The sequence below is a fragment of the Pantherophis guttatus genome, chromosome 5, assembly GCF_059756535.1.
Source record: "Pantherophis guttatus breed Tessera chromosome 5, ASM5975653v1, whole genome shotgun sequence".
Lineage (NCBI taxonomy): Eukaryota > Metazoa > Chordata > Lepidosauria > Squamata > Colubridae > Pantherophis > Pantherophis guttatus.
The window spans coordinates 73,854,682-73,867,061 of record NC_142067.1 but is presented as its reverse complement, the minus strand read 5'-3'; the positions used below and the strand labels follow the sequence as shown (position 1 = coordinate 73,867,061).

The 12,380-nt window shown below is 34.9% G+C and overlaps 1 protein-coding gene across 8 annotated transcripts in view; it reads left to right on the top strand.

The window, feature by feature from the left end:
• The window catches only part of POLA1 (DNA polymerase alpha 1, catalytic subunit), a 559,576-nt gene extending 547,779 nt beyond the window's left edge, over positions 1 to 11,797 (top strand). For all 8 annotated transcript variants that reach the window (XM_034433156.3, XM_087871335.1, XM_087871332.1 and 5 more), the window contains one exon: positions 10,651 to 11,797. In XM_034433156.3, the coding sequence (XP_034289047.2) occupies positions 10,651 to 10,826 (176 nt within the window). In that variant the 3' untranslated portion in view covers positions 10,827 to 11,797. The remainder of the gene's footprint in view (positions 1 to 10,650) is intronic.
• Positions 11,798 to 12,380: the final 583 nt, after the last annotated feature.

Below are 12,380 nucleotides of genomic sequence, written 5' to 3'. Positions count from 1 at the left end.
TTTGAAAGCAAATTTTGTGATAATAATTGCCTCTCTTGATGATATTGTAAATATTTCCTGTTTTGATACTCAAGGAAATAAAAGGCATAGAATGACAATGTTTATATATGTGTATAAGTTTGTATGAGTATATAGACAAACACAGATTCACACACATTTTGTTCATATGAAATATAAATGCTTTAGATATGTTGTACTTTATATACTAAAATAAATATATTTTAACTATATAGACATCTTTAAAAATTGAAATAAATAATTGTAATTCATAGAACATTCTGTATTCAGAGATACGTATAAAATACAATCTGTGCATTTGATTCCAGGTAACAGAGTTAAATGTGCAGCAATTTCAAGCACAGTTTGATATTTTCTATAATGAAATATAATGCAAAAAATTAAACATCCAATATCAATGGTTTCTAAATGGTTTTGATATTTATTTTTTGTCCTTTTACATGAAGAGTAATTTATTTCCCTTTTTAAAGTGTGGGCAGAGTGATTACTAGCGCTCTGTAATGTAATTGTGTTGCATTGATAAAATAAAAATTGTCTTTTATCTGTGTCCTGATAATGTCCTGATAATGTTCAATTTACAGGCTGGCTTCTCTGCCACCTCTTCACTGCTTTGAGTATTCCAGTTCTCCTCCCTTCCTGCTCTGAGAGCGCACAGAACTGTTTGAAATCCACTGGTACAATTGTCAAATCAATTATTCATTCTCTGCAATTATACTCGCACAAAGAACATTTTGCTGGTCTGAATGATGATTAAATTAACAGCTATTCCAGCTGCCTGATAACATCTAATAGAATATTCATAAGCCCAAAATGGAATGAATTATCTCCATTAACTTCATCATGTTCACTTAATTACATGCTTGTTATTGTATTTACACCTAGTTAGATACCGCTGAAGCTGATCCAGTGGCTGGCCAGGAATTGGAAGCGTCTGTCATGGGGCAGTTGGAGCGCATTTTGTAGGAAATGCTATTTATTTTAAATGCTCCACCTGCTGGGAGCCAAGGTTAGTCAGCAGCACTGAGATGAATTGGGAAACGGGGTGTAAAAAGAAATAATGTGCTTCTGACAGGCTCCGTGGCTTTTAAGTTGCTCTCATTCAGCCACTTCACAAAAAATTATTTTATTCCATCTTTCAGTGATGATGACATGATTGCTTTGGGGTAATCATTTACCATTCTGATTTTATTTTTTGAAGTAAATTGTCTGAAGTAATAGGTTCTTGGAATTACAGCATGTCTTGCTTTTTTTCTGCAGAACTTTATTTAAGCTTGTCTTCCAGCATTTAACCTGAGGCCCCTTTTTCGTTTGATCTTCTAACTTTATTTATACAACAGTGCTTAATGATCCTGCAGAATGTTCCCCCGCATGTATATACACACTCCCCAAAATAAATAAAATATATTCTGACCAATATGCTGACAGTATTTTAAATCCACAGCAAGGGGGCATGTGCAATTTCTTTTGGAGTTAGAAATACAAAACAGCTTTTTGCTCAACCCCTGATACAATCATTCATCCTATTGAAATAAATTTATCATTTTCAGGATAACTTTGCTCTTGTAAAATATGAGAAAAGCACTATTTGCACCTTCTGATACCTCCCTACAATATTTTCCCACCCCACAACAATGCTCTTTATTCTCTTATAAGTAGACAGGTTTCTCGGCCAGGCTTCCTCACTCACATCTGCAATAACTCTGTTCCATAGCACTGGATTCAGCAAAGGAAAATAGCTCTCCATGTTGATTTGAATCTGAATTAGACTAAGAATGAATGGACTTATAATCACACTTCTAAATATTTGTGAGATCACTGTAATAAAGCACTCAGGCCCTATTTTTTATTCAGCCTAGAAGCTATATTTTTGTAACAGAACAAGGAAAGTGAGGATAATTATTTTTAAGCAAAAGAGACTCTGTTTGTAGAATAATGGTGGTGGACTTTAACAGCTAACGGTGATAGTATCAATGGTCTTTGTTTGAAGGGTTTTCTTTGTTGGTAAGAGAGAGATAATTTTCATATATTAAATATATTCTGCTGTCAAAAAAATCTAACAGAATAGAAGAATGATTAGGTATTTGAATGGTTATGCCAGATTCTTACTAAACAGAAGAAATGGTGTTCGCTACCAGAAGAATATATAAACCAAAAGTTGGGATGTGGTGAAAAATTTGTTGAGGGATTTTTGTGGAAGTCATAAAGCAGCTTTAGTGTCCAAATATTGACTGTAGCTTTCCTTGCATACATCTTATGCATGTAATGTGTAAATTAACTGAATTGAAATTAATGCATTATATAATTCACATATGTCTGTAGAGTTATGTACAATAACAAGAGTTTGCTGACCTGTATTTATCATAATGGTACTGGAATTACTATGTTTTGGAACACATTTGTATTAACATCATAAATTAACATTACTCTTGCTACTTTTTAATCATCACTGATATTAAATAAATATTTTGTGGGGGGGTTGTAGCGCTGCTAATTTTTCCTCTTTTATATTGACATAGTAGAAATGATAGAGCTATTATTATGGATAAGGGTGCTGTATGTTGCAAAGTGGGGAATCTGCAATTAAAAGAAGACTTGTCTTAACTGATTTCATAATTGACAGAATATTTATTTAACTTACTGTAAATTGACAGTAAGACAATTATGACTGATTATATAACATCTGACAGAATCAATTATGACTGACTGTTGTTTGCTATCTTTGCATAGAAATAGATGAAACACAGGAATTTAGAACAAAGTCTACTGTTAGTGTTCCTGTGTTTGTTATAATTAAATACAATAATGTAGGTGAAGTTTTAAAAAATCACCTTCTAATGGTTTATAATTTAGCATATTCTTCAAATAAAAAACTAACAAAATAAGAATGATGCACTGACTCCTGAACAGACAGGAATAATTGAATAAGAACTGTATGTAGCAACCTACAACTTTCTAAATGAAAAATCACCCATTGCTAAAATTCTCCAAGTTTTAGAATTAACAAAAATCAAGTAATATTTGAGACAATAAATTATCAGCTTTGCTCACTAATAATTTAAGATGGAAAGACTAAGTGTCCATTAACTGGATATAAAATATAAAAATCTGCTATACAAGTGAAAGCAAGCCAAAAAAGGCTTCTATATTTATTTGTGCACTATTTAAATAATGAAAATATTTAGAAGAATGCTAATACATTTTATAAATTCCACATTATCTTCAGTTATTAAAATACCAATTAATAAATGTTTAATTTAAATTGTTTTTCTTTTATAGTTTACAACATTCGGTTTAAAACTTAATTGTGTATTGTATTTAAAAGTTAGGAAATCTTTAGGAAGCTCTGTGTGAAAACACAATGCATAGTACCGGTATATATCTTGTTTAGATGTTGTAAAAGACTGTTTGGATTTTTTTCTGCACAAATGTCAAGGGTATGGTAGCAGTTTATATAAAATTGTGTTCTGTCCATATATCTGAATGTTCTACAAGCAATTTCCATCATGTAACAACACTGTTCTCAAAAAAGATGGACTATTTTATTGATATAAATTTTATTTAGAAAAAAAGAGAGTTCTTATATGCATCTCCAAGTTGGATGGTATGGTAGCTTGAAAGTATTGACTGACTGTGTGCTATACAATGGTCACAATTGTCTTTTACTAAGGAGAGCATAGAACGATGCTGGTTGCCATTCTTACTCTGCTGTGTGGCAGCGCAAATAGTCCCCTTTCTAACCAACCTGGTGGGAAAAGTCAATATCCCATCAGTAGAGGAGGTAAACACATCAGGAGCTGTGTCCTCTCTCATCTTCCCTGCTCTATATTACTACAGTTCTTTAAATCTATTCTCCCCAGTCATCAAATGCATTTCTGTCATTCAAATGCATATACTGCTGCAGTACAAATAAGGCTATAGTCTAGTGGTGTACTTTCTCTTTATTGTTTTATATTTTAAAATAAAATATTCCTCCTTAATTTTGCAAAGCATTTTTCTATATGAGCAACATTATATACATAATTATATGTATATATAATTTATATAACTATATATAGTATAAAAGTATAAATATACACTCTGTACGTGTGCGTGTGTTCCTACTGTTAGACATGGCGAGGTGACTGCTTGAAATAGCAGTTATAGCACATCGGAGGCAGCAGCAAGTGGTGGGATGACTAGACTCTTAATGACCCATAGCCTGGTATGGCATCTCTAATTTGCTGCCCCCAAATTTTCTGAAGGACACTGTTCTATTACCAGATAATATTACCAGACTAATGTTACCAAAGTAAGATTTAATTGTTCATCTTCTGCACATGAATGACAAGATGATATCCCATCCTTTGCTATAGACAGTCAAATCTCTTGGGCTGGCCCTACTTGGTAAGTTACTCCATCAAGATCATATTTAGTTGGATGAAAAAAATGACAATTTTGTGTATGCAAAAAAAAAACCATAGAAAAACATGACTCTGTCTTCAGTCAAATCATTGTTTAACAATTGTCCCCAGCTTCAGTACTTTCTAGATGTATAAATTTCAGTTTCCTATATTCTTAACAATAGCCATGTTGGAGAAGACAAACTAAACTTGATCAAATTTTTCTCATGGTTACTTTTGTTTTGTTTTTTAATTGAACTACTTCACGTCCAATCTTTTAGCATAACTAGCCCTTTTTTAATCATATGTGTTAATATATGTATCATAATAATGAAATGCTAAGGAGAAAGGTAGACATTGCATGAGAGCAAGGCAGTTTTCACTGATCCATTGGTTAATAAAGCAAGAATGAGGTGAAAAAGCTAAAGGAGTGCTAATTGACAAATTTAATTCGAGTAAATAAATGCTAATATAAGTTACTTTAGATCAGTGGTTCTCAACCTTCCTAATGCCGCGACCCATTAATACAGTTCCTCATGTTGTGGTGACCCCCAACCAGGGATGAGTTCTAAAATTTTTTACTATCGGTTCTATGGGCGTGGCTTATTTTGTGGGCGTGGCTTGGAGGTCATGTGACCGGGTGGGCGTGGCTAGCTGGTCATGTGACCGGGTGGCCGTGGCTATGTGTATAGGGACTACTCAGAGGGCTGAAAAAAGTCATTTCTGACAGATCCTCGCACTTTTGATTGGTCCTCAAACTTATGACCATCCTCACATTTATGCCCGTGCAGCATTCTTAACAACTATGTCACTCATTTCACAACTGCTTCTCTTCACCATGGGGATAAGATAGGGCAAAAAACGTAAAATGTGAGGACAGTCGTAAGTTCGAGGACTGGTCAAAAGTGCGAGGACCAGTCAAAAATAAATTTTTCAGCCCTCTGAGTAGTCCATATGCATAAAAGGATACAGCAATAGAGAGGGATGAAGGAAGGGAAGGGAAATTAGAGTAGGAGTGAGGGTAAGAGAGGGAGGAAGAGAGGAGGAGAAGGAGAAAGGAAGAGGAAGTAGGAAGGAGAAGAAGAGGGGGAGGGAAGAGAAAGTAAGAAAGAAAGAAAAGAGAGAGGTGGTAGGTTTGAGGAGAAAGATTGCTGTACAATAAAAAAGATGAAAGGGAAGAAAACCAACCCCAAACAAATATAAAGATATTAAGATAAAGAATGAATTGTTAAACTTTAAAGAATAAAAGAGAACAAATATGAATAAATAGCAATAATTAGAAACACACATATAAACATACGATGTATTTTCTTTGAACAGAGTATTTGGCCGGTTCACAAATTTAACCAGTATTTAGTCATTTCAATTAAATTTACAATTTCTATATTTTCTTTTTGCCATATTTATTCCTCATCTATTTTTTTAAAAAACCAATGTTACCCTTCATCCTCATCTCTAATCTTAATCAAATTCAATTTGTCCCTTCTATTCTATATTATACCCCTTCCCATTGTCATCTATTTTTATATCCATCCTCACATTGGTTAATTATGTAATTATGTAATACAGTTGTTTAATACAAATTCAACATTTTAATATAAATCAATTAGTTATATAACTATCTTTTTTTTATATCAATCAATATGAACATGAATATTCCAATTATTTCCATGCAATCCAATTTCTTACAAATCAATTAATTATATTTACCAATAATAATAAACCAAATAATTTCCCCCATATATTCCTCCAAACCACAACTTAACCATTTCTGCTTTCAACACAATATACAATTAATAGTATCTCAATTATTACAATTCCCTAGTTAAATAGAGCTTTTTTTCTTTTGTGTTTTAAAATCTTGAACCTCCTCTTTTGCCCTAAATTTCCCATTGTTTGCAGTTTTGCACCTACCTTTTTTGGTGAGGAAAAAGAAAAAAAGAAATCTCTCTCTGCCTCATTTTGTCACATTGGAGCAAAGACCCTGCTTTACTTTCAGTTTTGTTTTTTCACCATAGCTAGGGGGGAAAAAAATCTGCTCCTCTCTTTGCAGCTAGCAACAGATCCCTCCGCAAAACAGCTGAGAGCAAATCAGCTGAGAGTCCGGAGGCTGATAAAATCAACTTATGGTAATTAACCTATGCTGAAGCTGAAAGGGGCTGTTTTTTCTATTTTTGCAGGCACCGGTCTTCTCATATGTTTTCTTTTAACACTGATCAGCTGTAGGGCGGCCCTTTGAAGCCCTGCGGCAAGAATTTAAACGGTTTGTTTCCCTCTAGCCATCAGCTGGGACTCAGGAGGCAGCAATAGATTGGGAGTGGGCGGGGTAAGCGAACGGCGATCCAACAGAAGCAGAGGGTGAGGGTGAGTGAAGGCGTGGAGGGGGCGAGAGAGGGCTTTGGCGACTCCTGTGAAATGGCCGTTCAACCCCCAAAGGGGTCGCGACCCCCAGGTTGAGAACCGCTGCTTTAGATGTATATTTTAAAAAGTGAGGAAGGCACTGTAGACTAGATCTCAGTTGGCCATGAATTCTATTCCTGGGGTACGGAGCGGTTTCTTTATATGTATTTTCTTTTTCTTTACTATATTCTTATTTATTCTTTTCTATTTTTCTTATTTCTATTCTTTCTACTTTTTCTTGTTTCTTTTGTATTTTGTATTGTAAAAGATAAAAAGCTTTTATCTTTTTAAATGTAATGATTAATAAAATTATTAATCAAACCAAGCAAATCATACAATATATAGAAGTATATATTATATAGGATAAAAAGATGGATGTGACTAGACAAATGAAAAAATTGGCAGTAAAAACTAATTCAGTGAAAAATAGTGAATATGGGTCGCCCTTACTTTATGATGGTAACTGAGACCAGAATTTCCAACGTGGTTATAACTTTTAATGACATATTGGATAGAAATTCCAGCATTTCTGGTTGCCATTATTATTATTATTTTATTTATTTATTTTTGGTTTGATTTATATGCCGCCCTTCTCCGGAGACTCAGGGTGGCTTACAATGCGTTAAGCAATAGCCTTCAAAGTTTTGTATATTTTATACAAAGTCAGCTTATTGCCCGCACAGTCTGGGTCCTCATTTTACCTACCTTAGAAAGGATGGAAGGCTAAGTCAACCTTGAGCCTGCTGAGATTTGAACTTGCAGTAATTGCAGACAGCTGATGTTAATAACAGTGCTTTAGTCTGCTGCGCCACCAGGGCTCTGTAAGCAAATCACCATGGATCATTAAGTAAGGATATCTTATGGTCACAATTTACAACCACCTGCTTTCTCCACTGCTTGTAGGATGGCAGCAAAGAAGGTTTCAAATGGCAATCACATAACCACAAAATGCTGCAATATCACAATTGAGAGCCAGCAACTTGGATTGCAATCACATAACCATAGTGACATTGCAACCAATGTAACTACGAAGTCCAGTCATAATCACCACTCATTCAGCACCATTATGAGTTCGAGTAATCAATGAATGAGTTGTTAAGTGAGGATGACATGTAATAGTAAACCTTAATGAAATTTTCTTTTTAATTTCCTCAATGGGAAAGTATAACCCTCCTAGATGTTCATCATACCTCACCATATGACTAATGATGGAAAATCATGAGATTTGCAAATTGAAACGCTGTTACTCTCTTGAACTAGTAACATCCACTAAATTCATGGGACTTCTCTAACTTGCATAAAAGGAGAATGAATAAAAACAAAAAGATCAATAATATAATCTAGAATTCTGCAAAGCCTATGCATGATATGCTTTAAAAGCTTGTAGGAAAGCATACAAAGTAGCTCTTTCAAATAGTTAAAGCAGCTACATCTTTTTGTGGGCAAATGGATACAGAAGTACATTGCTTTTCTCTTTTAAAAAAATGCAAAAAGAAGACAGCCAGAATGTTGTCAAAATGTTTCAGAGACAGCCAGAAACATCTTCTTAAAACTGTTATGTGAACCTAGAAAATTTTTTAGTTCTTTCAATGATTTCAAAACATGTTTCATGTATACTCCTGCATATTCCAAAATGCTTATTTTAAAAGATTTTCAGAGCCTTAGAATAATCCACCTTATGAAATAGAAAAAACAGTTTGTATATTTAGTATTTATTCCAAATTCACAAAGAGTGCCAGTGCAATGTAGTGGTAAAGAGATTAGGTTAAGAGTTCTAAAATTCTAAGCCCATCCTAAATCACATAATTTTACTAGGTGACTTTGAGCCAGTCTCTCAATCCAGTCTAATTCACAGGCAAGTTGCAGTGGACATTTACTAGAAGAATTGTTGTTAGACTTTGGTATCTTAAAACTCCAGTGTCTTGAAATGCTCTGGTACAGTGGTACTACAGCACTTAAGATGTTACCTAGTTGGATAATGAAATATCCACAAGAAAATAAGCAAATTCAGAACGTACTAAGGGCTCCACAATGATCTGCTCTTGTAAATTCCAATATACATAGCTAGTCTCCGGGTTACAAGCGTTCCCTTAGTGAACGTTCAAACTTACACAATCAGCACCCCCTAGTGTTTACAAACAAGTCCCAAAAGTACAAATCTTGCAGCACCACGGCAGTTGTTCACCCTTACAAACAACCACAGAGGCTCTGCAATATTCATCCTGCACTTTGCTGGCCAAAACGGCCCGCCCCTCTGACGTTCTGTTTTGGCCTGCACAGGCCTCGCCCGGGACTTTACCTGTGCAGCCCTAAACGGACCTACATTTTGGCTTGCAAAGTGCCAGGAGAGGCCTGAGCACACCAAAACAGAGCTGCAGAGGGGCATACGTGGCTGAGAGGCTGGAGAGGAGATGGCTTGCTAGTTCATCACACGGTAAGTGACCAGGCATGGCAGGTTGGGGGGGAAAGCAATTGTGGGGAGCATGAGGTATTTCAGTGGGTCAGGGAGGCCTTGGGTGGTCTTAAGCAGGTGGCCTGTTCCATCACTGGGCACCCCATGGCCTTTCCCACCCTGAAATACCTCATGTGCACTTAACGAACTGTGCATTCAATTAGTGAATGCATGGGCAAAAGGAGGAAGTGATCCTGTTCAAGGTACAAGATTCACTCCCACGAATCCTCGGATTATGAATGGAATGGGCAAGCTCCATTACATTCATAACTTGAGGACTACCTGTAATCATTTTATATCTATCTGCTGGTCTGTCTGTCTACTTATTTCATAAAATAAATTGCCTAGTTTTCAGCACTATTTTCAGAGAGGATGGTAATTTCTGGTAGCAAACAATTTGAAAGGGCCAAGAAAAACCACTACCAATTAATCAACAATCTGATCTAAAGGGATAGCTTGATCTGATATAAGACAATCTCTTGTAGTCATTCTGGTTCTTCCAGTGGCGTATAGTTTCAGATTTTGTTTTCTCAAGTTAGCTACAGGCTATCTATCTATTTGTCTATATATTCCCATAAAGGTACCTCAATAAAATATGCAACTTGCTTGGTATTCCCACTGAATGTGTTAATGCATATAGCAAAGGGGGAAGGGTGCCTGTAAGTATTTCCTCAAGCACTTTAAAAGTGCATAAATGAATTCATAAGGAGAATTTCTGATTTTCTGATTGCAGCCCTCATAAATGGCTTTTCTAAAAATTTGAGGGGGAAATGTAAGTGTGGAACAGAATGTTCATTTCACTTTAATAGCCTTCAGAGCATTTCTGGAGGGACTTTTCTATGCCTTATAATAAGCAATTAAAGAAAGTTCCCAATGTCCTCATCATTATAAAGCTCTTCAGTAATTTAGTCAGGAGACAACGTTCACAATATTGAAAGCAGATGGTCAGACAATTGTGACACTAAACTTGGTTTTGTTTTCTTCGTTAAACCTCTTTGCTATCAGTTGGTTCTGTGATACAGCTGAATCTATTCCCTCATTCCTGTTCTTCTCTACCCTCTCTACCCCAATTTATTCAGCATTAATGGACAAACTAAGCTTCCTAACATTTACTGACAGAAGCTGGTGTGCCAATACAGTTGGGCATGACAAGTGGATTGACTAATTCTTGATGCACTTGATCTGTTTGTAAATAACAAGTATGACACTTAAATAAACATGTCGACCAAAGTACTTTTTAAAAATGTAAGCAGGGGAATAGCAAGCTCATCAGCAGGCATCTTGCAAAGAATTATGGGTTTTGAGATCATCATGTTTTAAAGACATAAAAGTTCTGCAAAGCATGGCTAAGTAGTAATGTATTTCCCCCTTCTAATCTTTTAATTTTCTCTGCCCCTATAGATGAATTGAAGAAAATGTTGGAAGCCTACAAGGAGGGATACAAAAAGCTGAAGAACACAGTAGACAAATGGTTGTCTATGAACAGCTATTCTGAAGTAAACCTCGGCAAACTCTTTCAGACATTCAGTATAGTAAAATCCGGGGACGAGTCCAGTACTTTAAAATGTTGTTTGTGACCTCCATTTATAGGCAGTAATTAATCTTCCTCTTTTTTTCTCTTTTTTTCTGTTATCTGAGGCTTTCTAGTGTGGCTGTAGATTAAGAAAACTAATATACTTTAAAATCTAAGTTTATTCAGTACTAAAATATGTAAAAGAAAAGCAGATTAAAAGTTGATGAATATAATAAGCAGCTCACAATTTAGATTTTATAATAGGTTGTTTATTGAGACCTAAAATGGAAGCAAGAAATAGAAAAATAGCTCCTTTAATCGAATAATTTCCAGTGAGAGTTGCTGCAATGTATGTGATCCTAGACTTTAATCAAGACATTTAGCAAGAGGTGTTTTCAGGAAAAGAAGTTAACAAAGATGTAGGAGCACTGATAGATTATCTTTTCATAATTTATCTACTATGTGATAATATGACAACATTAAGGTTCTTTTTTTTCTGGGAGGACATACCAAACAAGAGTATTGTGCTGCAATGATGTACCATAATTGAATTAAAACTAACATATATATATATATAAAGGAATCAACTGATTTCTTTACAGGCCAAAGAGATTATGTGTTGCAAATTCTTTCAGCTGTTTGAATGTTAGTCATTAATTTCTTGGGAGTCATCAAAATAAATAGGACAGCCTATTATCATTAGAAGAAGCTAGTTAAAACCAAAATGGAATAAATTTAAGATGACAAAAGGAATGGCCTTATAGTAAGCAAATAAAGCCATGGAAACATTATCTTATAATGATTACAATCTTTTAATTGCCAATAAACAATTAACAGGTACAACAAAAGTCAATCCAACCTCACTGGCTGGGTCTTTGGGCTAGAAAAGGAAGATGCTGGACTCCTTATATAGATTTACGTATTTCTTAACTTCTATGAGGGTAATAACATTTATTGGTATATGTAAAAGCATTTTAAATGTGCATGTAAACATTTACATAGTTGAAGGAAATATAATAAAATTATTGGTATAAATATCTGAATGGTGCATTCATATGAAATATATCTGTGAAACAGAATAATGATATGGGTGGACAAGCCATTTGTACTTTATATCCCCCACTTCTTGCCTGATTGTACTAACAGATAAATAAACAAATGTGGTAGTGATGTCCCATCTATTTCAGCTTTCATTAATACAAATGACAGGCATCAGATAAAACGTTTGCTGTGATTTATCTTGTCTTACTGAAAAGTGAGTTGCAGTGTACCAATAGAACTCCTCTGTAAAGATTTTTGCATTAGTTTGGGTTGAGTAGTTCAACCCTTCCTTGCATTGACGTAGAAATTTCTTTGTAAACAGCTCTGGATTGGGAAGTTTACTTTGCGATGTTCTGTTTTCTCAGTAAATGATTTTAGTACTGGTTAAGCCATCATATAGATGGCTGTACATTTTTAGTAGTACCTATTACTACTATAATCAGCTGCCCAATTACAGTAGCTCAGGCTTTGAGGGATAAAAGCAGTTTCCTCCTAAATTAGAATAACATACCATATTTACAAATACTGCATAGGTTTTGATATATCCCATGTTCAGAATATTTATTGTAAAATATGA